Genomic DNA, 26,094 nt, shown 5'->3' on the forward strand with positions numbered 1-26,094 from the left:
CCTACCGCCGGGGGGCGCCGGCGGCTGCCAGCGGCCCTCGCCGGCCGGCGCGGCCCCTCTTGGCGGCGGGGCACTCGCTTCCGCGTCGCTGTCGCTGCGCGATAGGGCGCCGCCCGCCGCTGCTCCCCGCCGGCCTCCGCCGGCCTCCGCGGGTCATGGCGCTGCCGCTGGCCCTGCCCGGAGTCGCGGCGGTGCTGGCGGCCCTGGCCGCCCTCCTCGTCCTCCTCCTTCTCCTGGTGAGAGCCGCGGCACGGCCACCGCGGGCCCGGGGGCCCTCCAGGGCGGGGGCGGTACGCGGGGCCGCCTTGTACCCGCCCTCGCTGCGCGGGGCAGCCGGGCTTGCCGAGGGGGGTCGGCGGCCTGCAGCGGGCCCTGGGGCCGCGCCGCGTCCCCGGGGCGGCCGGGCTGGCAGGGGCGGCCGGGCTGGCCGGCAGCGCGGGTCGCGCCTGCCTCCGTTTGTGCAGCAGCTGGCGGGGCTGTGCTTGTGCGTGGTTTATGCGGGGAGTGGGTTTTCACAAGGCGTGGGCTCAAACGTCTTGCACACGAGATAAAAATGGGGCGTTTCGTACATCCTGTAAAATGTCCTGGTAACGTGCTTTCACGGCAACCTCTTGGGAGTCCTGTGTGTTTTGGAGTGACTGAAATACCGTGCAAGTTTGGGAAGTTTGATATCTGGAAAGCGAAATTCTGCTGCCCATCAACAGTACCACGTCCGTGGTGTTCTCAGGTAGAAGTACTCCAAAAAACAAGTTCTGTAGATTGATTTTAGCCATGCTTAACAATGATCAGAGCCTCAGTTTTGCCAGCACATATGACTGACTGGTCATGAGTAGTGCTGTTGATTTCAGTGGCTCAGTGCAGGATCACAGGCAGCACCAGCTTGTGTGGTAGAGATCACTTGGGGAAGGAGCAGTGGGGCTTGGACCACAACTTTGGAGGCATCTACGTGCTTCGCAGTTCGCAACAACAAGAAGCCAGTGGTGCTGACAGTGTCAGAGTAGGTGAAATGGTGTAATCAAATGGCATGAGAAGGTTTTAGTCCTGTGTGCTTTGGTCAGTGGATGAAGTACTGAAATATGGTTGGTTGCCCCTTGCAGCACATTCAACAGCTAGATAAACCATTAATAGAACGCTCAACAATTTTTCTGATTTCTTTTTCATCAATAGATTTGTCTGATTGCTCATGTAACTGCCAGAAGAATGCCAACCCTTCACCGACATGAAGAAGAGAAATTCTTTGTAAATACTGATGGCAGGAAAGAATCTGTACCAAGCATACATGATCCCCCTACAAGGGAACTCTCCGTTGTTGTGCCTTCATACAATGAGGAAGACCGGTGTAAGATTTTTCTTGTTTTGAGAAAAAGAATAAAATCTATCTGTTGTTACTCTAATAATGCAGAGGTCAGTTTATGTTAGCAGTAGACTCTGGCAGGCCAGATTATGTATCTGATTTTGGACACAGTTTCCAGAAAACAGTCCAAGTACATTGAGTTTCAAAATTAAGACACTGTGTAACTTGATTTCTGCTGCTAAAAATAGCATGGGTCACTTGTAAGAATCCTCTTTATTTTAATGAAATCTAGCAGAATGGCTGCTCATTGCCCCTGTAAATGCTGTAAGGCAAGAAGTAGAAAAATACTTTTAAAATTAATTTGAGAGCTTCCCACTCTGTAAACAAGAGCAGCAGCTTCAGACAAGCAGGAAAAAGGATGATCTCATGGCTTTGTTTGACTTGGCCATATATATGAGTACCTGATACAAAAAAGTGAAGGCAAGCTCTAAAGCTGTATTTGGGGTTGACGCGGTAGCACACATTGTCATTCCTTTTCTTGTGAGTGAAAATACTGAGCTGTTTGGGATTCCGTTAAGAGAGGTGTTGACAAATAAAGTGTATCTGGAGACAAGGTAGACCTGGCCCTTCCTCAAGTTCAAGGCATTCTTCAGTCCTGGTTCTCATACACCTGTTTTCATTAAGCAAGGTCTTAACATACTTCCTGCGATTTTCATTCAGCTGTCTCTCTCTTTGGAGATCGAACAATCACCTGAGATGTGCTCAGGGATGAACATATACTGCAAAGACAACCGTAAGGTTGAATGTCTTTCTAATCTGCAGATAAATCAGCTGCAAAGGTAGTGCCTGTTTGTTGGCTGAAGCATCATGGCCAGCAGCCTTAGTAAGAGAAGGCCTTGTTGCCTTCTGTGTCAGCTTGCTTAAATAGATAAAAGTCAGTGCTGGTTTTCAGGGTCAGTCATGGAGAGTGATTTTTTTTTTTTTTTAATTTTAATATTGTGTAGAGAATTACATAGTTCAAAATGGAAAGTTGTTTCTTATCTTTAGAAGAAATGTCTTTACCCTGTCTTACATGTGTGATTTTCTTCAGTGTTCTTTTTGCATTCAGAAAGGGCAGGACTTAGAGTTGCAGATGCTAAGCTTGTTTACTGAAGGTAGTGTGGTATGAAAGAGGCAATTTGCTCAGCTTTGCTTTGTGGTTGTTTTCAGCTTGCTTGTGCAGGTGCTTTTTGGTGAATTGCCTGTTATAATCTACTAACTTGCCTGCCTCCACTTTTTCTTTAGTACCTCTTATGATGGATGAAGCTTTGGATTATCTAGAAAAAAGACAGGTATTTTCATTTTGCATTCAAAATTCATTATTTTTCTATGTGTTATGTATAATAAGTCCATGATCTATTCACTTTGTTGTTTTGGTGTACGTTAAAACAGTATTACTTAGCCACTTAGAAGTAACGCTTCTGTCTCTTATCAGTTATTTTTAGATTGACTGCTGAAAGGTATTTTTAAATTAAGTAAAAATTTAATATATTACTACATGATGAAAAATCTTTGTATGCCTATCTCTCCAAGACAGAGATTAAGGATTAACCATACATTTAGCTTTCTAAACCAAATCCTGGTCTGTTCCAACAAGTTTCTTAAGCATCTGTTCTTCATTTGGATTTTTATTCTGGGTAAGAAGACCATTGTGAAGGTTTGAGGGTTTTATTTTGTTTGGGTTTTCTTAATGTTGTTCTAACCTTTCATCTTTTCCAACTAAATCGAGTTTTCAGTTCTTGAAAGTATCCGAGGAAAACTATGACAAGCTGATGTAATGGAAGACATATCAAATGTGGAAAAATTCTTTAATTATACTATCTTAACAAATTTACTATATCATATTGGTGTATGTTGGCAGCCATGAATGAGTTAAAAACTGCTCGGGAGAAAAGAATGCTGATGTTTGTAAGACCTACTACCTACTTAAGAAATTGGATTAAATGCATTATTTCTGGTTTTATTTTCAAGAAACAAGATCCTTCATTCACTTATGAAGTAATAGTTGTTGATGATGGTAGTAAAGATCAAACTACAAAGGTAAGAAAAAGAAGTGTCTTACCAAGTAATTGGAGGTATGAATTTTTGTACTGCATTTATAATATAACAGTGGTTTGCATTAAAATTTGGTACTTTAAGTAGTTGACAATTAAAATTCATGTTTCTGAAAACTTTCTGTCATTGTTCTATATGCCTTATGGATGTCACATACACACATGCATACACATATAATTCTTTTGCAAATACTAATATTCTTGATTGGTGGCTGTGACAGCCATTTTCCTGCAGCTGAGATTCTAAAAATTCTAATCTTAACTTCGGAATTTTCTTATGAAATACTCTACATGTGCATAGTGATGTGAATATGAATTTGAGGCAGCTAAAAAGCCTTTTAAAATAGCTGATTTATACTGTGATTGACAGAACATTTAACATGTTGTGTAGTTCTTTCCCATACCCCTCATGGCATTGTTCATATAAAAATCCCAATGCCAGTAGTAGTATTTTCAAAATAGTTCTGGATTCTTCTGCTTTGGCTTTGATGTATGTCACTGGAAAGGAAGGCTGGCCAGCTTGAGGGTTTTTTTACTACTGCTTGGAAGATGTTTGAGTTAGCTATTAAAATGAATGTCGCTTTTTCACTTACTTCCCTTAAGCTTGTCAATTAAGGATTCCTCATATATATATTTTTTGACTGCTTTGCATACCGTCTAGCATAATTTCTAACTGAGAACACTATGACCATGGGCCTCTGGACTTACAAGGACTTGAGACAACCTCTAGAAAAAATTAGAGGAGAAAAGTCATGCTTTCTCTTCCCCACAACATGGAACAGATCACTGAATTTTTGTTTAAAACCACAGATAGAAGCAAGACAATTGAGAAATAAGTAACAGTAGTAGAAAATTGGTTTTCTTTGATTAACTATTGGTGTTGTAGAAAAGGTCCATAATAGTATGATATAAATTACATTACTATTGAGTTTTTTGGACTGGGTGGGTGAATGGGGTTTAGAATTGCTTGGGTTCGGAATATCCTGTTCTTATTGAACATGACTAGGTTGTCAGTCGTCTTGTGTTGACTGTGAACTGGTTTTTATTTTCCCAAACAGACTCCAGCAAACACTGGCAATGTATTTGTGCTGACTGAAGTGGTTATAGCTCTGTGCTATTAATTTTTTTTTAAAAAAGGGTGAGCAAATGTAAACTTCTACCTTGATTCCTGTTTTTGTTTTATGCTGGTTTTTTGTGTGTCTATCAGGTTGCAATGAAGTACTGCAAGAAATATGGAAGCGACAAAGTACGAGTGCTTTCTTTGGTAAAAAATCGAGGGAAAGGAGGAGCAGTCAGGATGGTAATTGATACTTTCATCTCCTTCTCTGTCTGAACTACCTGTGCCCAAATATGCCGATTGACATTTTGAATTCGATATATTAACAAAATGATTATCGGAAAACTGAGTACAGGTTCTGTAAATTAAGGCAAAAACTCTTTTCAAAATAAGCATATTTTAGATCTTGGAAACAGTATTTTCTTGCCAGGAAGATCAATAGCAAAGATTTTATTTTATATGAGAATTCAAAAGAAAAAAAGTTAGACTTGAATTTCATGTTCCTTTTAGTTCCACTTACAAATAGACTTGCATTTAAAAAAACCAACCAAACAAAAAAAATCCCACCTTTTCAGATTAAAGTGAAGGTTTTGTAAAGAAAGTACAGCTAAAATTGCAAACATTGCTTTCCAGGTCATTGTTGTGGTTTTAAAAATGTCAAAAGAACAAACACTCTCATCCAGCAAAGTTTGTGTTTTCTGAAGCCCGCTGCTGTCACCCACTCTCAATAGTAGAACCAGAACAATTTATGCTTTAACATACTAATTTTCACATAGATATTATAATAAAATCATAATGTTCTAAAAATAAAGTAACTGTTACACATTTAGAAAGAACATATTTTCCTAAGATGAATGACACCTTACTTTTATGACAAAAGGGTAGTATCATTTATGGGTTATCAGTGACTGTCTTTATCTGTATTTTAAGCTCTATCTTTAATACGTCAATTTAACTTTTTTTATGAAACGCGAGGAACTATAGCAAATGGAGCGATCATTAAATTAGAACATATGGAGCTTTTGTAAGGAATATCATTTTCAAGTTATTCCAAGAGAAGGAGAGCGATTCTCTGTGTGATATATTTTTGCACTGCAGAGTGTAGAGTGGATATATATTACCACTACTTCCTTGTCAGGTTTTTCCAAAATTGCGCCTGCTTGGTTATGACAGTACGTTTGGCAAACCCACTGCTAAAATTGTTTTTCTGTCTGGACCCCTTGAAAAATTGCCAAGATGTCTGACGAAGAATATGGCAAAACAAGCTGAGACTTGTGGATCAGAAATGTTTTGCAGTGGTACTGTGACTTAAGACTTATTTCTCAAAACTAATTTAAGATTATATCTTGAATTCTCTTGAAACAGTGTTAGGAAATAATAGCACTGCATCCTCCTTTCCATAGCTCAGATAACAAAGAAAAGCTATCCAGTGCAGTGGCAGCTGCTAATCACTGCTTCTTTGTGCTCCGCTGTAAAGCCACTGTAGCAACTTGTCTCTTGAGATTTTGGTTTGTAAAGCTTTTAGTTTGCAAGCTTCTCTGAAGAGGGATTGTTAACCTTTCGTGTTCATGCATTGTCTGTCACTGTGGGACACTGCTCAGTGTGTGAAGTCTCTAGATGTTATGACAATATAAATTGATAAGTTGTTAGTAGCAGAATATTAAGACTCATCTGTTGTGTTGCATTTTTGAGATACCACGGTTCTAGTTAATGCATTAGGTTTTTGGAGTGCCTTGAAGCTAACTTAAGACAAATACTGATTTCAAAGGTGTTGATTTTTATTGGCTGTTTTGATTGCAGGGTGTTTTTAGTTCTCGGGGGAAGAAAATTCTTATGGCTGATGCAGATGGAGCTACAAAATTTGCAGATATTGAAAAAGTAGAAGAAGGTCTAAAAAATCTTCAGCCATGGCCCGTGAGTATAAATTTTCATGGTTTTAGTTTAATACACATGCATACAGATTGATTTTTATCATTCTCTTCAACTTGAGTTTTTTGAGATCTGGTTGAAGATCTAGATGTGAGCTTAGAAGCTGCAAGAATGGGCTGTTGGAAGGTAGCTTCCACAGAGTTCTTACGTCCTTTGCGTTCACTGTGCCCGTTTCAATGCAGTACATAATGTTTTATTTACCACTCTTCTTTGAAGTTGTTCCACTCTATAAATACCATGTGTTGCCTATTCTGTTAAAAACGAATTTTTTCTCAGTTAACTGTTTTGTGTTTTCTTTTTATCTGATGTCATCCTATATACCTTTAAGGATGCACCTTAATTTCACCCTATTTTATAGCGGTTCTCTTTTTTCAGAGTTGTTTAATGACAGTATTTGGAAGAACTTCTATTGTAAATAAAAATTCAAAAACCTGTGAAACGAGAGCTCCTTTCTGCATATTCATTCTCTTTTGGGTGCTTGACTTGAAAGAGCTGAGGCTTGTTTTCTGCTTGTGTGCAGATGAGTAGTTTCCCAAAGCGCTGCGAGGGGTGCACCCGTGCGAAGGGCTGCAGTCTGCCAGTGCAGCACCCCTGATGTGGGAGCTGCCGGGACGGGGTTTCCTCCCCTGACGCTCTCTGCTACTGAGGCGTAACGGCAGCAGCTGCTGGGTCTCCAGCATCAGTCCTGCACTCTCAAATATAGTAGATTTGAGAGATTTCCTCTGAGAAGTAGTAGCGTGAGAATGATTTTAAACCTTTTGTTTTGATCATGTCTTTTGATTTAATTTGAGATTATGTTTTTGGCTGCTACCGTGGCATTTGTTTTGTGTGAAAGTATATCAATGCAACAAGTACTTTATTCTGTTATCCCTTCCAGAGTTTAGGGAAAACATACACTTTAACATTACATGCCTAGGAATGCTGAATGCTTATCTGTGCTGTTTAACACATTTACTGTATGTGTACCTCAGAGGAGCAATGTAAGCTAAACCAGACCTGAATAAGTTGCAGCAATTTGTATGTACCATATGCAAAATGCAATAAAGTTTAGATGATCTGTTAACTGTAGGAAAGACTGATTTTAGCCTCAGAATCTAGCAGAAGAAAAAAGGCAGCTACAGGAAGCAGAAAAGTATACTGCTTTGAAGTCTTCTATTATACAGTTCTCCACACAAGATTCCACCGATTCAGAAAATGTCAGTTTAAGTAATAACTCTTTAATTTGTATCCCTGTGCAGAACCAGATGGCTATTTCCTGTGGTTCTAGAGCTCATCTGGAGAAGGACTCGATAGCAAAGGTTTGTTTCCATTTCCTGCTGTGTATTAATACTCAAATACTCCCATTATTTGATTCCACTCTACAGATTTTACAATTATATTACCAATATTTGTAAAAGAATGAAAGCTAAAAAATAGGAAAAGCTTGTCATAAGTGTAGCATGTGCTCCATCATATACAAAGGGTGTGTTCTAGATTTCAGGCACTTTCAACTGGTTTCAGTTAGTGTTCCAATTTATGGATTTAATTTTCTTAATTGAGAACATCTTACAAGCAGAGCTTCTAATCCCTGACTGAATTGTTAGCTAGTAACCAGTACCGGGGTTGGAGTGGAAGGCAACTGATGAGTTAATTTTTATTGATTCCCTTCCAGTGCAAAAGCTTGATCTGCAGATCTTGAAACCTGTTTAAAATGAGTTATGGATAATTAGCAGCAAACTGTTTGAAGAGTATCTCAATTTGTGGGAAAGTTCTGTAATTTTTCTGCATTACTCATAGTAAAATTTTTGAGTTTTGAACACACGGACAGTACTGTTCTGTGTGTGGCTCTTGTGGAATAAACAGTGATGCATGGGCGCACAGTCTTATCTTGCATCTGGTTTTGTGATGTCTTGGCAGACAGTAGTTGTCAAAGCACAGGCATGGAACTTGTATTGCAACAGACACATTGCTGGACTAATTTTTTCAGCATGATTGGATGTGCTCGTCATGTTGAATGTCCTCAAGAGTAAGCTTTGTTTACACTGAGTTTAATACTTGAAATGATTCTAAAATATATACACAATTACTAAAATAGTTACAAAACTTCAAAAGAAGTTACACTGGTAATGTTCAGCCCCTGGTAGATCTTTAATATTGTTCTTCTGGTTTATCAGGTAGTATTGGAGTGGTTCACTGGAAAGGGTTCTTGTAAATACTGTTGCGTGTATGTTAGCATCCTCACGAAAAAAAAAAAAAGCAAGACAACAAAATCTTCATCATTATCAAAAATTAAGATAAATCTTTGACGTGGTACTTGCATGCTTGTAGCACAGAATATGCCATTTTCAGTTATTTGTTATCTGTGCAGCCAGTGTATCTTGGAAGTGTTGCTACTACAGGGAGAACATGCAGCTGATAAATTTGAGCGCAAAAAAATGCTTCATTGTGTGGACAGGTACAGAGTATAGATAAACTTTCTTCAGTGCATTCATATTTCTTTTAATCTTTGAAGGTCTTGCTACATGAGGGAGAGGAATTGCAACAGGACTTTACCATTTAATGCAAAAGTACAATTTTTAGGATGTGTCCATCCTTTGCTTCCTGTTTCTTCCCATATTTCTGACTTTTTGGTAAAGGAATCACCAACTGGTTAGGTAGCACTGCTCTGTTTGAAATATGTAGCCCATTTTATCACTCACGTGTCCCTAGTCTGGAAAAGAAAGACTGCCTTTACCACATTGGGAAGAGACTGTTGTGTAGTGCAATAGGTATAAAAAAAATTAAAGAACATCTTTGAGAAGTTGGGATTTCTCTCTGGGCTTAGTGGCATCTAAAACAGTAGAATGAAGCAGCCAGATAGGATTTATTAAGACCAGAATTTCATTCTTAAATTCAGTCTCAAGACATCAAGAATTCTGTTCTGCCTCCAGAATTTTTAATGTGCTATAATTAATCCATAGTATGACATGCATAAATAGTCATAGGAGTCATGAACATAACCTAGGAACTTCTCTTTGTGAAGTAAGTGCACAGTTTCACTGGCTGACAGTCATGCACCCTCCTAGGGCTTCGCTTTTGGGAGCAGTAACCTTGTGTTCTTGGTCACACAGTGGTTCACCTTCGCCTAAAGAGCCAAAGAATCCTCACCAGACCCACCATTAACCTAGGGCTAGAGCACTTTGAGAGTCACAAGCAATGAATTTGAATTTCCTAAATCCAAAGGCTATTACATAATAAGTTGAGCATCTTCTAATTTTTCAAGTGAGGTTTGAAATTGTTAGCTTTAATGGCATCTCTTATCACCCGGAGATGCTTACCAGTTAAATTGTTGGCTCACAAAGATTTTTGCATGGTATTTGGCTTGCAGTCTTAGATACGATCACTTAAATTGAGCTGAAGACCAGCAGTGAGTTTAGAAGCAATTTGTGGATCAGGTTTCTAGTTGTTTAGGAGCTGTCTTGAATAAAAGACTAGGAGGGACCTCTGGAAACCCAGAGTCCAGCCTCTGGATTTCATGGACAAACTTATCTGTATGTTTATCATGTCAAGAACTACATTTGTGAAAGCAAAAGAACAAAAGAGGTGACTCTGTAACTTTGCTAGAAATATAAAATGAAATATTATCTTACACAGCAGCTGTTACTTTGATCCTGTTTTTACTTGGTCCATCATATACTGCCAAAAAGTGCATTCTCTAATTGTATTTCCCTTAAGTGCCTTAACACGGCACTTCAGTCTTGAATGAAAGAAGTGAGTGACAAACAACAAAAGATGCTCCCATTTGGGTTTTTTTATAATATAAAACTTTTCTTAAAAAAATTTTTTGTCAGAGTAGCAGCTGGAACCTGTTCATTTTTTAGTGTGCATTCTTAGGAGTAGCAGTCTTTATGCAGTCCTGCTGTGTTATTCTCCATTGTTTGTCCTGGTAACTTTTGAATTTGTTGGTCCTGTTCAACCAAATTTTAGGAAAACGAGAGGAGTAGGTAGAGGGAAAAAATAGCTTGTAAGTGTCCAGTGGAGTAGAGGATGTAGCATGCCATCCCCTTCCTCCTTCACTTTCCTTTTCCTGGGGGAATTCCCAGAGAATCATGCAGAAGATACTATGGCTGTCCCACTCATTAATTGAAATCCAGGTGCAGGTTCCTGCTCCACTTCAGTCATTATCCAGACTGAAAAGCTGCTCTGAATTAGGAAAGGCAGAAAAAAGACCTTGGACTTCTCATATCCTAACCATGTGGTTGAGTGGCAGGTCTTTCCTTTTCAGCTGTAATTTTGTTTCACTGTAACAACTGAAAAGTTCTGGTTTTATTCTGGTGCAAAACAAAAACATTTTACAAACTTTGAAAACTGTCACGAAACAGGATTATTGTCCTGTAATCCAGCTCTGTTCAAACACTTCACTCATCATTTGATTGAAACCATCTAACTTCATACCTTTGTCCACAGCGCTCTTACTTTCGAACTCTTCTTATGTATGGGTTCCACTTCCTTGTATGGTTTCTCTGTGTCAAAGAAATCAGGGACACGCAGTGTGGATTTAAACTGTTAACCAGAGAAGCTGCCTCACGGACCTTCTCAACTCTTCATATAGAACGCTGGTAAACTCTTTCTTTTTTTGTTGGGTGTTTTTTTTTTTTCCTAATTAAACATGTATTTGAAAAAGTAACTTCACTTTTGCAGGTGCAGTCTTAGCTTATTTTCTTGCTAGAACGTTTCATGAGAGAACTACTGATAGATCTCATTGATGTAAGACAGTAGAAAATGATACATAGTCTTTGAATCACTTCAGAGCTCTCTTTCATTATAATTTAGCTACAACGGTTCCCTGAGGAGAGTGATACAGTCATGATTACTGTTATGGGACTGAAACACTTTTTCCACACAAATATCATAATTTCTGTAAATTTCCTACACCACAATTATTGCTGAAAAGGATGGTGACAGTCCGCAGGCTTAATTAAGTGTAATCAAATATTTTCAAACTATTGTCTTCATCCGAGAAAATCTTTCATGGGCAACTGCTTGCTGACAGGGAACAGAATTACTGAACAATGTTCTCATATGAAAATGTGTGTAATCCCGCAGTCCTAGTCAATTCCAATACCCGTAGTTTTAGGTTGAGCTTTGGCAGTGATAGTTGAGCTATATTGCTCCTCCAGAACAGGGTTGCAAAGGGAGTGTTTGGGTGCACAAATCTGGGGCAGAACATGGAGCTTCTGTTCACTTGAATCTAGAACTGCGAGCAGTCAGTATTTGCAAAATCACTTTCCTAGCTGAGTGGTCTGCTTATTGCCCTAAAGAAAACTATAGCTGAACCAGAAACATGATTGCTGCTGCTGCCTCCAAAACCAAACCTGATCTATAAAGTTCTGTAAATTTCATGTACAGGAATTTTCTAAATACATGGTTAAACATGTATGCTTAGCCCAGAAGTGCACATCTCAAAATTATCCTATTTAACTTCACTTTTTAAATGAAGGGCTTCAAGAAGAAATACTGAAATACATGAATGAGGATAATCAGTTTAATCTGTAAAAATGCAATCTTCCATCTTACTCTGTTGTAAACGGAAGATTTTGAATATAATTGTACTTATTGGGTGGATATATTGTGCAAAGCATTCAGTTTTTTATTCAAAAAAATCTTAACAAGCTTTCTCCTGCTACTCAGATTCTTTAGCAACAAAGGAATGAAAGAGTAAAAATAATTGTGCTGTGCATTGTCATCTGTACGCCATTATCCATGAATAGAGTCAGTGAAAGAGGGATATTGCTAACTTATTTTACAGTAATTATACTGCTGGTGTGGAACACACTGGATCTTCAGGTCTTGGTAGGTTAATTCATTGTGCTTATATGTACTGCTATAAAATTAGTCTTCTATTCTTGCTCTTCTGTTTACAGTACTCCATAAACTAATCTTCTAAGTGTTTTCCTATTTGTGTGAAATTTACTGGTTAGCAATGAATAATGTTTGTTTTGTTAGTCAAGAAATGAATAACTCAAATTCTTCCAATAAACAGCTCTTCAGATACTTCCAAGTCACAAATTTGCCTAAAACAACAATAGAGGTTTTTTATTTGGTTTAATTTTCTGCCAGAAGAGACAATATATTGCCTGCTTTTATCCTCATCTGTCCTTCAGGCGGTCCCTGTGCTTCCCTGCCTTTATTTTCATACTTTCTGGCTAATTTCAGTGAAATCTGACAGAAGAGTAGAAATCTCAAGATAGAAAGCTTTAGCAAGTTTTGTGGCAACTGAAACCCAAGTAGAGGAAAGAAACTCAGCTTATTGCTACTGCTGAAGAAAAAGCTACAGTATGAACTCAAAAGTTGCTTTATCATCAGCTTCATGGATAGCCAGTCAGCACGTGTAGCGAAGCTAATGTTTCAGTGCACAAAACAGAGTACTGGCCCTTTCCCATTTAATATTTGTAAGATCTGGAAAGACAGCTGGAAGATGGGGAGGTATAAGCATGTGGGGAAAGTGGGTATATTAAAGGAAACGGTAGTCCGAGGTGAAATGTCTGTGATGTACAGACAGTTGGGATAATTGCAGTAGGAAATGATACAGGGACATCAAACATTCATCCCATAGAACCATACACTGGATTTCTTTGTATGTGGTAATGGAAGAATCTGAAATAGCCCAATAATGGAAACTTCTTTTAAACAAAACTTGTCTCCTGATACCTTTCCATTGCATAGCATGTATGTAAAAAGGAAAGTAAAAACTAGTTAGACATTGTGCCATGCAGGTTTTGTACATGTCATGAGAATGAAGATGTAAGAGAAAGAAATAGTAGTCAGTATTATATTTCTGCTGACTTGAAACACCTAACTGGGTCACAGAACAACTTATTCATACTGAGATCATCATCAGGGAGTTGCAGAGAAACTATTATCTTGATATTGGACAAAAGGCTCTGGAATCTGGGTTTATTATCACCTCTGCATCACTGCACTGGGGCTATTTGACATCTGAAGAAATTCTTGATTCTTTTTGAATCTCAAAATCCCATTAGTGAAGTGCAGCTCTGTTAAGTATTTAAAGAAGAATTCAGTTCAGTGTGGTCAGTGCTCAGATATTCTGGTAATAATGGAGGAGAGTGCTGGGGAATATTCAACAAACAAGCAACATTTAATAGGACAAAAGCTGTCTGAGAGCCAGCACCCTAGTCATTGAGTCTGTCAAGGGCTCCCCTGCTGCTGAACCAGAGCATGTGGTGAGCTGTTGAAGAGAATGAACAAAAATTTGGTTTCTGCAGAAGCCTCATCTGTCCTGTCTGCTTAGGTTTTGTCAGGCTCAGATTTTTTGAGGTCCTACAGTATTAAGTGAATTGTTATGTGAGGACATAATAAATATTTGGACTAAACATTAATACATATTTACTCATGATGTTAATATAAAATTACTATAGAATTGGCTATCTTATAATTCCTGCCCTGAACTGTTAAGCTTACTGCTCAGTTAGAATATAAATACACACACACAATGGACAAGATTTGCTTCATCACATCTAGAGTGCATCTACTTGTCATCTAGCCTTCCTTCTTAGACAATAAAAGGGACAATTTTAGGGTATAATTACTTTCATCCTAATATAGGGCTCTAAAATATGCCAGATGAAGTGCAGCTGACAAATGCGTGTTTCCTGCCCTTGACTATAGAGAGACTCTAGATAATTTGTAGAGAAGGAGCTATCTCTACTGTAGATGACTGAAGTTCAGCAGGGTAAATTCGACTCATAGTGTAATAATATGTAGGAAAAAAACATCTGCCAGGTTGCTGGTGCCTGAACTGCATCAAAAGGATAAAGTATTCAGTAAATCCCAGAAGTAGTGGGTTAGAAGAAAAACTACTGAAGCAATTTTGTATCAAAGGCAGCTCACTTCCTAGGCTCTATAGGCAGTGCCCATTGTTTCTGTAGACAAAAAGCCCTGAGAATTCTTCCCTTCAGATCAAGGAATCCAATAGTGTCTTTGCAGAAAGGAGAGCACCAGTGCTGAATTAGTGCTGGGTGGTAGGACACTGCTCTGAAGTGCTGGATATTGTCAGTACTTCTCCAAAAGGCAGAATACGTATTCAAGAAATAATACAGGTTTTATTTCTGTGTCTCTCAGCAAGCTGATAACATACCTCACTGTTGTGATTTGAGCCCAGAGGGCAACTGAGCACCACTTCTTCCCCCTCAGCACTGGGAAGGAGAAAATGAAGCAAAAGGCTTGGGAATCAAGATAAGGACAAGGAGCCGTGGCTCCCTGTGGAGCCCTACAGTCATGGGCAAAAGACAGACTCGTTAAGGGAAGAAAAAAGAACATCACTTTAATTCAAACACTAACCAAAGAAAGCTTAACAGAGTGGGACAGTGAGAAGCATTATCTTAGAAACACCTCCCCCCACCCCTCCGTTCTTCCCAGGCTCAGTTTTGGTCTTGATATCGATATCTCTACCTCCTCACCTCCAGCAGTGTAGGGGTAAGGAATGGGGGGTGCAGTCAATTTGCTGCTTCTTCCTCCCTGGGACAGAGGGGGGACACTCCGCGTGTTCTTCTGCTGCTCCAGCGTGGTTCCCCTCTCCCAGGAGACAGTCCTCCGTGAACTTTCTCTGGCGTGAGTTCTTCCCACAGGCCGCAGCCATTCCTGCGATGCTCCAGCGTGGGTCACCCCGCCATGTTGCAGTCCTCTCAGCGCTGAACTACAACAACAGGCACTTTCTCCCCTCACAGTCCCGGCCTCCTTTAAGCGCAGCCACCTGCTCTAGTGTGGGGTCCTCCACAGCGGGGCTCATGTCAGCATCTGCTCCACCAGTGACCTCCATGGTGGCAGGGGGTGGCCCTGCCGTCTCACCATGGGATACAGGGGGGTCTCTGTTCTGGCACACTTTCTCCCTTCCTCTTCCTTCCTTCCACTGACCTCAGTGTTCTCAGGGGTGTCCTCCTCACAACTCTTCCTCGCAAGTCGCCACCCCCTCTCAGGTTCCCCTTCTTAAATACATTATCACAGAGGCGCAAACACCATCACTAAGGCTCGGCCTTGGCCAGAGACAGGTCCGACTTGGAGCCGGAGGAGTTTCAATAAGCTTCTCACAGAGGCCACCACTGTAGCCCCTTCCCCTGCTACCAAAAACCCCACCACACAATCCCAGCACACTCAAAAGAGCAAGTGCTATGACCAGTCTTTTTCTTGGAAGCTGAACATCTTACACTCTAGTAATAGATATGTCAATGTAAACAACATAGGTATCCTGCTGCTAGGCTGGACAGGCTGAAAGATTTCTAAGTTTCTGTATTTAAGTAGCTATCAGAGACACCAAAAGTAAATGCATGGATTTTTTCAGTGTTTCACCAGCATCACCAGTAAAATGGTGTCTTGTGTTTCCATATTCACCTTCCATGTGAAAAAGAAGGGGACAACATCAAGACCTTCATTTATATGATCTTATGTGCATCTTTGACAGTTTCAGTATTAGTTTAGTCATAAGGAAATAACCCAATATCAGCTGCATTAAGAATGAAAAATTAATTGCTTAGACCTTCACTTTTTTCTGCTTTCTTACTGTTCTTTCTATTCCAGTTGATATTGGATTGAGTATCACCTCTTTAATGTTAAAAATACTAGAAAGCTGAGACTACAGTTCTCTTCTTGCTGTGCTGAATTTGATTTATAGATACTTATATTTAAGAAATCTTGAAAACAAACTGAAATATACAAGGAAAATACTGTTTTATCATTATGGTGATAAAGATCATGTAACGCTTTTTAAAGAGAGAACAAGATATTTCCTAGAGTATTTTTTTAATCTAACCCTAAAGTTTAGAAAGGATTTGAAAACTAATAGATACTGGAAAATGTTTATGTATTTGATACTAAGAAGTCATGCTTCCTAAACTAGCTTTTTCTTGTGAGTGTTCTTGTTGACTTTTTTGTTTAACTGTCCTTTGGAGAGCTGGCTGTGTATATGCAAATACAAACCAAACATTCTTGAAATTTACTTTCTAAATAGCAAAGTTTTGACATTAGTTTGAAATGAGAGCAACCTTTTGAACAGAGAGCATATGCTTTATGGTTTAGGTTCTGAATCTGATTACACCACCAATCTATTTTTCAGAAATGGACGGAGCACATTTTTTAAATTAAAACTTCAAATTAAAAGGGATATTTTAAAAACATAATAGAGACAGTTGGAATTACTCACTTTCAGACCCCAGAAGAAGCTCTAGTTTTGCATCTGCAGTCTTGACCTGAGAAATGTAACTGTTTATGTTAAATTTCAATGCACAGGAAAAAAACCTAGAAAATTAAGTGGTTTCACTGGCAGAATTTTCCTATCCTAAATTTGGTCATTGATTTCTTCCAACTATAAAGAAAAATCATACGTTTTCTTCCATCCACAAAATGTCTTTCCTTACCTAGGAGAACTAGACATAACAGCAGTTACTGTCCTATCTAGAATATTGATAAAATGAGGGGAAATTTAAAACATAATTCTAGTCCTGGTTTGATTGACATAGTTTTGTAAAGTGACAATTTATAATGATATTACACAACTCACCAGATCACTGATTAGATCAAATTGTTGCTATTACTTTTGTCTATAAAAATTGCCTTGTGCACTGAACAAGCCATGCTGTTTCACATTGAGAACTCGAAAGCTCAATATAAAAAATTAATGTTTGTTTATCCAGTTTGTCACTAATCCCTAAATGTGAATCTATATAAAAATTACAGAAAAATAAGCATTCATATTGCTACAGAGTTGGTTTTTTTCCCAGTCCTTTGGCATTGTAGACCAACATGAGCAGTGGAATTAATTATTTTTTCCTGCTTTTGTGCACAACAAGTAGAATTGTTTATGAACATCTAATCAACACAAAAATATTTTGTTGTTATAACTATGTCTGTTTTGTCTTGTAAAAAATCCTGCTCCTGGCAGACATATGTGGACTTTCAAAAGCCCCGGTACAGCTAGAACAGTACTGGCAGTCTAACCCTCTTGACATCCTATTTCATTCTTAGACCACTTTGGCCACTGAAAGTTTTCTCTGCCCATTAAGAGTTTGCCGGAACAGTGTATTTTGGGTGTAGAAAAGTCCTAAATTCCAGTGAAAACAGTATAACTGAAGGCCTAGTTTTGATAATTGAAACACTTAATATTGGACCAGCAAAAAAAGAGTCCTAGTGCAATTTTAAAATCTAGAATAATTTTGCAGGATAGATAATTCATAAGCTGAAACATTTTAAGGTGACACCAACTTGGTGTTCAACTGAATTTTAGCCAGCATCATCTTAAATTGTAACTTAACCAAAAGTACTCCTTGGCGTAAACACAGACACATGGAGAAGTTTTCCTCTTTCTGTATTTTACACTTCATGTTTGTGTTAATTAACACATAATGGAGCCACTATTAGAAATAGATGAGGAAGTTGTTCACACCATATATTTTCGGGTGTCTAACTTTGAGGTGTACTGAAAGGTGGTGGGGAACAGGGAAGGAAAAAAGGTATCCCGTCAGTATATGACAGAAGTCATTCGCCTTTCAGCTTTGAATAGGGTTGTTTTAATTTTAGGATATGTTCACTGTTACGCAAGTGGCAACCACATATAACAATATTAGCGTTCAACCTGATTAATTCCTCTGCTTTTAATCTTTTACTTTGAGCGTTATAGTTGACCAAACTATTTAATGTTGTTGTACTGTGATGTATATGCTGAAATTCCAGTAATCAGTTGTCCTTAGCAATTGTTGCAATAACTATTAGTTCACTAGGCTAATGCTTTATGTAGTAATATTTTCAGAGCAGCTCATATAGTATAATTCATCAGACAATTATTCTGTGTCTCTTACAATTTTTAGTCAGTTAAGAAGTAAGTATTACAAAATTAGATTTAGTCTTAATACACATGACTCATAAACATCCAAAGGTGAATACGTGCGTTTTTTGGCTTACAAATGTAAAATGTCAGCAAAAAAATTAAATAATACACCTTCAGTAGACGAGACCATGGCATAATTAATGAAATAATATTCAACCCTCATTGAAAGAAAACAATGAAATGGCAAGGCTGCTTGGAGCAGATTCAGTTCACTGAGGTGAAAGAAACGCCAACATTTATTCTTGTAAATTTTTTTTGTGACAATTAAAAGGCCTGTATCCTAATCAAAATCGGACTTACAAAGTGGTTCTAAACTCTCTACACACAATAACTGTAGTGTCTGTAGATAACCTCTGTTTATGCTGCATTTGCATGTTTTAATGCTGTCCAGAGTGATATCAATAGCTCTCCTGTAACATACAGGTACAGTGCGAGTTCAGGTTGATGCATGTTTGGTAGCGATTTCACCAGCAAGCCAGCGTGCTGTGGTTTGTACTTCAGTGGGAACCTACACGTATGTGTCATACCTAAGTGCACGTTTCAAAGTGGACTTCTACTGTTACATTCATTAATAGTTTTGCAGAAATGCACTGAACTGCTTAAAAGGAGAGAGTGCCTTGAAGTAGAAGGAAATAACATTTGAACTTGACTAGTAACCTGCTAAAGTACGTCTTTTTGTCTGCTCTTGATCACCTGTCTGTCCCTTTCTACCCTTTCTGTAGTGTTAAATGGGATTACCAATGACTTGAATTCAAGCAATCCTTGAAGCATGAACAAATAATGTTATTTTCTTCAGTCTCAAAAGTTTTTTTTTCATTTCAAAAGAAAATTGTCCTGAACTTAGCAATGAGAATTTAAGGAGATTCTAAACTTATGAAGTTATTAAAAAAAATGTGGACTACTGTTGAATTGTACTGGACTGCCTCACAGCCACATTTTCAAGACCTGTGTAAGCTGGTTTGGAACATCCGTTCCACTGACTTCAAACTGGAAACCTTACCAGCAGCTTGGTTAAAACATTTCCTACCTTCAAGGTTTAGTTCCCTGGGAACAAAACTCTTGTCATTGAATATGTATTGAATCTAGTAGAAATCAGATGTGAATGGCCATTGACAGTTTTTTCCAATACAGACTAGTATTTTTTAAAAGCTTTTTGTTGGGGGTGTGGTGAGGGGAGGGAGGCTGTTTAGCTTAAATTCCAATTACTAGAACTCATTTAAGAAACAAGAACACCCCTACTGGCATTTGAAGACTACAAAGAGGGGGGGAAAAAAAGACTCAGCAATCAATAAATTTAAGAAATTTAACCAAAATCACCAGAATCTTCATAATTATGATTTGCATTCACCCTTATCAATAGTAGCTACTGGTAGTTTCATATGCTGATTTCTTCATAAGCGTTACAAGCTGTAGTTGCCAAAACACTTTTCTAATATCAAAAGCCTCAGTGTCTCAGATACAGAAGGCCCACCTGAGCATGCAGTTGCAAGAATGAAACACACAAACAATTCTCTGTGAGGAGAACTGGGAAGATTAAAGTGTATTTTGGACAAACTCAGCAAGGAGGGGCAACTGGCTTAGAGCAGGATCACTTCTCCAGTTCATTTTGCTGCACAACCTGCAAACAGTTGTGCCAGCAAAAAAGACAGGTCTCTCAAGAGGGTTTTTATGTTGTACATTAAATGGTCACAAAATAAAGTGCAACTGTTGTTCAGGTTCTGTTATGCACAGTAACATAAATAATTTCTCACTTCTGTGCTGCTGCCTTTATTCTTGACTTAGAAAGTACAAGGAGAAACTATCAGATCAGTGTAATGCCATAGCAGGTAGGCATCCCCTTTGATGAAACTGCTAGAGATGTAGATTGATGTAAAGCCACAGCAAGTAGTTCTCCCCTTTGATGAAACTACTGGAGGTGTAGATGGACACTGCACATTGACTGCTTGATTTTTAAAAATGTTTAAATCATGATTGTGCCAGAATGAAAAGTGAGCAGTGGTCTGAACACAGCGTGACCTATACCTTCAAAAACAGGACACAGTGAAGTATTGTTGCCTGTATATTGGCTGTGTTCTGAGCTGTTCAGTCAGGAAAATTAATTTCCCTTTCATGTGCATCTGACCTGCAGAGCATTGGTATCAACTTCATAACTGAACACCAACCTCCTTAAATCAGACTAGTGATTTAATTAACAGTCACCATCTTTCTTCTGGAAATAAGTGTGACTGTTATTTGCTATTTCCTGTTCTTCTTCAGGGCGTTTGATGTGGAACTTCTTTATATAGCTCAGCGCTTGAGAATACCTATAGCAGAAGTTGCTGTCAACTGGACTGAAATTGAAGGTAGGGAAATTGTTTATATTCTTGTAAGATTCCTTATGTGTCAATCCAGAATAAAATATCTGAGGGTCTTCCCATATTTTACATAGTTTTGATAATGCACAGCCTTCTTTCCATACAAATTTTGAATTTCATGTTCTTGCCAGCCTTCTGCCATGGCGTGGTACAGGAAGAGTAGGTGAAGAGGTAGCAAGGGAGAGAAGCTCTGCACTCCCACTGGAGACAAAAGTAGGTTTTATACTGCTAGGACAGAGCACTACTTTGGCACGTCCTCTTCCTGTGATGATTGATATGCTTGATTAATAAAAATATTGCAGTTGTAAAACACTGTGCAGGAAGTCTGACCATTGTTTATTGATTCAACTCCATTTCACTGTGTCTTGCCTTCCAAAATTTTCAGTCCACCTATTAAGGCCTCCTCTAGGGCACCCTCTCTTCTTAAGATGTGATGTGCTTTTAGACCTGTAGGGAGGTCTCTGTTACTGGGTTACTGGAAAGTATAGCTCCAAATATATTTCTTCATAGCAAAGCCAGCTTAAGAGGTACTGCTTTCTTCTGCTTACTTCTCCCTCTCATCAAATGCAGTTCCTTCTTTTTTTCCCTTTCATGTTTTTTTCTTTTTTTAACCAGGATCTCTTTTCCTCAACACAACCCCTGAACAACAGAAAGTATAATGAACTGCAATGGTGATGAAGGGTGCGAGTAGAGAACATCATAAACCAACTTTACTAGAAAATAAATGTTTTCTTTCAATGCAGTTCTGCATGTATATTGCACCTAACACAAACGTTAGCAGAGATGGAAGAGGGCTTGGTTTCTTATCTTGCCTGAAGATTGGCACATTCATATTATTGCTGTAAGACAGTGTGGTGGTCCTCTTCTCCAAAGTTGATAAGAAATCATTTGCTTAATTATTGGTGTTCAGGTTCCTATTTACTTGAACAAAGCCTTGTTGCAGACAAGACTGTGCATCTTGTGACATACATGGAATTACTGTGCTGCTTGCAAACTAGAATCTCCCACCTATGGTATAATGTAATTACTATAAAGCAGTAACTTTTGCAATATACATTTTTATTAATGTTAAGGTCTAGGTTGTGGGGTTGAATGTGCTGAGAATGCAGAGGTTCATGAGTACTTAAATGTGTGTCTTGCCAATGCTCATTTTTTCTAACAACATCCTTCTGATTTTCCTCTTCATTGATCACAGGTTCTAAGTTAGTTCCCTTTTGGAGCTGGCTGCAGATGGGCAGAGATCTTCTTTTTATACGACTGCGATATATGACTGGTGCCTGGCAGCTTGAAACAAGAAAATGTAATTAGGTTATTTACATTTTCCAAATATATTATTATACTTAATGGAACTTGAGAACAGTTTCAATCAAGTGAAGTGGTGATGAAAGCTGAGGTAATTCTTCATTGCTCCAGTTGTATGTTTCATTTTTGCAGCATGTATATGTTTTATAAGATTGTCAGGAGGGAATTTATACAGTGTATTGAAAAGAGAAAGCGTTTCCAGAAAGATTTTCTTATCTGATAATCAGGGTTTTATTTTATTAAATAGTAGCTTTAACATACACTCAAATAAATATATCTTCTTTTGTCTCATCATACATTTGGAACTTCCTTATACGTATTAAAAAGAGACACTCTATTCTACATTGTGCAATACTGTTGTGAATGACCACAACCATTTGTTTCTGTCATCTCTGGAAATATATGGCCATATTGCAACTTGGAATTATCAATCATGGTTCACGCTGATGCATGTTTAGATTCAGTGTTATGGGAAACATTAATGGGTTTTACTGAGTTATAACAATATTCGTAAGGCTGTTCTAAGAACTTTCAGTAGTCTCTTGACATTCCAAATATTTCTGTCTTGAAGCTGAAATTGTTTGAGATCAAACTGCAGATCGTCTCCAGACTGTAGAAGGACCAAGAGAAAGCACATTTCATTTTAAAATGTTGTCTCTTATAAATAAGTTTTGTTCATATGTACTAATTAATACTGCATGCTCAAGGCTAGGAGTCTTTGGCATCTACAAATCTGTAGTGAAAAGGGTATGGAAAGCTAATTCAGAGCATACGAAAATGAGACCCAGTGTACATTAGGGGTCTGTGCATTAGCAATGCCAGTCTGACACTGTCACGCTTCAAATGAGATCGGAGGGTGAGGAAAGGGTCTTGAATCTTTCTTAGTAATGTCATACTCTGTTACAGTACACAAGTTTCTATAGTGCTTTCAGAACAGTTGTGGATTGCCAACAAACGAAGCCAATCTGTCTTTCGGAAACATGAACAAATGTGAACAGATTTAAAGAATGAATGGTATATGGTTGTACTTTCACATATGATTTCACCGGTGATTTTTCTTATTCCTTCTGCAATATTGAGTTGAGTTTTGCTCTTGTTAGGGTTACCTCAGTTTTCTATAAATTGAAGTGTTGGAATAAATTCTCAAAAAGTATCTTCAGTTTGATTTCGCAGGCTTTATTCTCTTGCCTAGTCCACATACATCTCTATCACTTCTGCAAAATTAATCACATGATTCCTCCTTGCCATTGCTAGAATAAAATACCAGCTTCTCAGTTTTTGTAAAGTGAATTTCCCTGATCAAACCTGGACAATGATAGCTTTACCTATAATTAAAGTTGCCAAGCAATTCTCAAAAGCAGATTCCTAAAATTTTCCTAATGTCTTACCTTAAAATTGAGCTTATTTGAAATTTTAACCAAAGTAGTTCACCTTTTTCAAATGATGAGGCTTAGGTCAATGCATTATTTTCTGCAAGTAAATGCCTGGTGACATCTGCTTTAAAAAAAAATCTGCTTTTGAATTGAATGCCAAAGCTTGGAAGCAGCATGCTAAATTTATGCACAGTTTTTTTTAATTGTGCATTTTCTACAAAGTTTTCAAAACTTTGCAGATGAACCCTCCGGTAACTCACTCCTTATTGAGCAGTCTCCTTTAGCAACTGTGCATATTTCAGTTCAACAAAATACTTGATATCTTCCTCCTCAGAGATGCAGAAGTAAAACTAGATTTGCTACCGGTATCAGTTATTCTTCCAGCCTTGGTCACTGGAATCTGCAGTAGATCTACAGGCTCCAATTCTGAACCGCAATAGAATCTGTGGGAGGTGATACAAACCATGTTTCAATGAAAGCTCACTTTTCAGAGGTAGAAACCCAGGTATAAAGAACATAGGAAGCAGATGTAGCCTTTCTGATTCATTCCCACATTGTGTATATGTGATATGAGAGGACATACTTGCTTATGTAAGGCCTGCTTTTCCTAAAAGACATATTTTTAGTGCATGGGACTGATTGAGGAATCAGGGAGTTGTATCGCAAAGACGACTTGATTGATTGGCCTTCTGTTTAGAAAATGGAAGTTTGGATGGAGTATAAATGAGACAAAGGATTAAGGAGAGACAGTATATTCTCCTTTATCAGATGAAGTCAAAATAAGGCAGGCATATGGTTCTTTCCCTCTTGTCCAAATGATCAACACATTCAAAGAGGGTGTTAGAGGTACAGATTCATTTCCTCTATTGTTGAAGTCCACACCCAAGCCCACATCTTAAGAAATGGTGAAAGAATTCCCAAACCCTTCTGCAAATCACTTCAAAAGGATATTTAGACAGTTCAGTGATGCAGAATATGGCACTATCCCTATTTTTCAGCAGATCAGAGTTTAAAAAATGGAGTTCCAAGTCTGCCATAGTATGTTCTGGGGTTGAAGCATTATCAGTTGCTTTTCTGAGAACGTTTTTATTTGTATGGAGTGATCTCAAGTCTGTAACAGTTACCTGCACTTGCTGAACCAACTCCAAGCTTTCTCTGAAGCAGAAGCAGCAAAGGGGACTTACTTGAGCTGAGAAGGATGGTTGACTTTGCCTTCTGTCACTCATGTGGTGATCATATATATATATATACTCCTTATATTTGCAGATTATGAAATACAAGACACACAGGCTGTTACAGGAGACCAGAACTCCACCGGGCACGTGCTCTAACAGAAGGTTAGACTCATGCTTGGTTTTAGGTTTTTGTTCACAGTGAGTTATCAGCATTCCTGTAAATGTGCGTTGGGCGGGTACGTGTAAACGTCACACTCTTGTAGCAAAGGTGCACCTGCTTTGTGGATCCCAACAAGAAGCAATAAAAGATTAGCAAAAAGTGTTTTTTCACTGCCAAAACTAAAGTGCATAAGAGCCTGTCTCTAGTGAAATTTAGAACACCTGAGAAATTTCAAAACATTTTGAAGTCCATGGCTTTTATATGTCTTCAGGTCAGGCCACAGCAGAGTGAAGATTCCAAACACTGACAAATTTCAGTTTTGGGTCAGAGGTTTTAAGTCCACTTGTGTCTTGAGCCCTATATCAATATGTAGGTCAACATTAACTTAATCTAAATATTTACTGAATGCAGAGAAAAGGAAACGCAGTGAAGAGTATGCACTGAAAGCTATTAAGCAATTGTGAAGGATAACCAGTTATTTTGAAAAGCTGCTACACAATGACTATGAATTATTTAAATAAGAGATGACCACATGGCAGAGACCCCAAATTACAGTATTAATTACAAAAGCAGTAGTCTCTGACACCAAAACACTTTATACTAACCTAAGAGTTTTATAGAAGTATCACAGGCAGAGTGATGGGAAACATAACTCATTTAGAATTGCCAGAAATCAGATCCTTTAAAAGTTAAGAACACATCTAATAGAAATCTGTAGCTGTCAGATCAGAGATGCCGTCTTAGTATGAAATACATATCCTAACAGTCATTTACATCCTGATCTTCCCCAAGCTTTTGCCTTAAAAGGAAGAGTTAGCTGTTCTTGTTAAATTCATAAATTTGTAGATACTTACTAATTACTCAGTTTAGTTTGTTTCCAGGTTTATTTAATTTATTACCATTATCTTTCTGTGTGGCTGTCTGAACCAATGGGAAGTTTGGAATCATGTATCTTGATTTTCCCATGAAGATCACATCAGGTGACAGAGGTTTTGGACCAGACCCAGTATGTGACTTCAGAAGTTAAGCATCAGGTTCCTGGGTACCTGCATTTAAGGTTATTGGAATTCAGAACCCTGAATGAGGCACCTTTTACCTGCATGAAATATTACACGTCCCAGGCCAACCTGCTGGCTTTAGTCAGAGTTGTCTAGCATCAGCCTGTTCAGCATGTGGGGAGATCTCTGTCTGCTCATTGCACAGCACAGAACCCTTTCCCTTGGGTAGGAAGGAGTAGAAGCCTTTCAGAAAACAGGTCTGAGCTTTCCCTTAGCAGAGCAGGAGTCTGCTTACTAGTCTACTGATTCAAATCTGTACCTAAGAAATGGGACCAAGAGTAAATTCCCAGACTGGAAGGAGATCAAACCTGTATGTCCCATGGGGTGTTCTCTAACTGTGTTCTATTTAGGCTGTTCTGCTGTGCACTGATGTGTATAAAGCCCAATAGTGAAACATAACTGCCTCATTTATGATGGCACTTAACCTGAGGGTGAGGAAGACCTA

The 26,094-nt window shown here is 38.5% G+C and overlaps 1 protein-coding gene across 5 annotated transcripts; it reads left to right on the forward strand.

Moving 5' to 3' along the window:
- The first annotated feature begins 1 nt into the window (after position 1).
- On the forward strand, positions 2-23,036 carry ALG5 (ALG5 dolichyl-phosphate beta-glucosyltransferase). 5 transcript variants are annotated; one of them, XR_012622085.1, is made up of 11 exons: positions 494-727; positions 1,168-1,339; positions 2,579-2,625; positions 3,305-3,373; positions 4,595-4,687; positions 6,245-6,358; positions 7,612-7,671; positions 10,799-10,950; positions 12,141-12,184; positions 20,484-20,569; positions 21,777-23,036. XR_012622085.1 is itself a non-coding variant. In XM_074815818.1 (10 exons), exons 1-10 carry the CDS (start codon positions 156-158, stop codon positions 21,887-21,889), a joined length of 987 nt encoding a protein of 328 aa, XP_074671919.1. In that variant the 5' UTR covers positions 2-155; the 3' UTR covers positions 21,890-23,036. The 5 variants fall into 5 exon arrangements, 3 of the variants coding, with proteins under 3 accessions (XP_074671919.1, XP_074671918.1, XP_074671920.1); XM_074815818.1 differs by lacking the exons at positions 494-727; positions 12,141-12,184 and adding an exon at positions 2-236; XR_012622086.1 differs by lacking the exon at positions 12,141-12,184 and having other exon boundaries at positions 495-727; positions 10,799-10,946.
- Positions 23,037-26,094: the final 3,058 nt, after the last annotated feature.

Source organism: Strix aluco, chromosome 2 (genome assembly GCF_031877795.1).
Source record: "Strix aluco isolate bStrAlu1 chromosome 2, bStrAlu1.hap1, whole genome shotgun sequence".
In the NCBI taxonomy this organism is placed as follows: domain Eukaryota; kingdom Metazoa; phylum Chordata; class Aves; order Strigiformes; family Strigidae; genus Strix; species Strix aluco.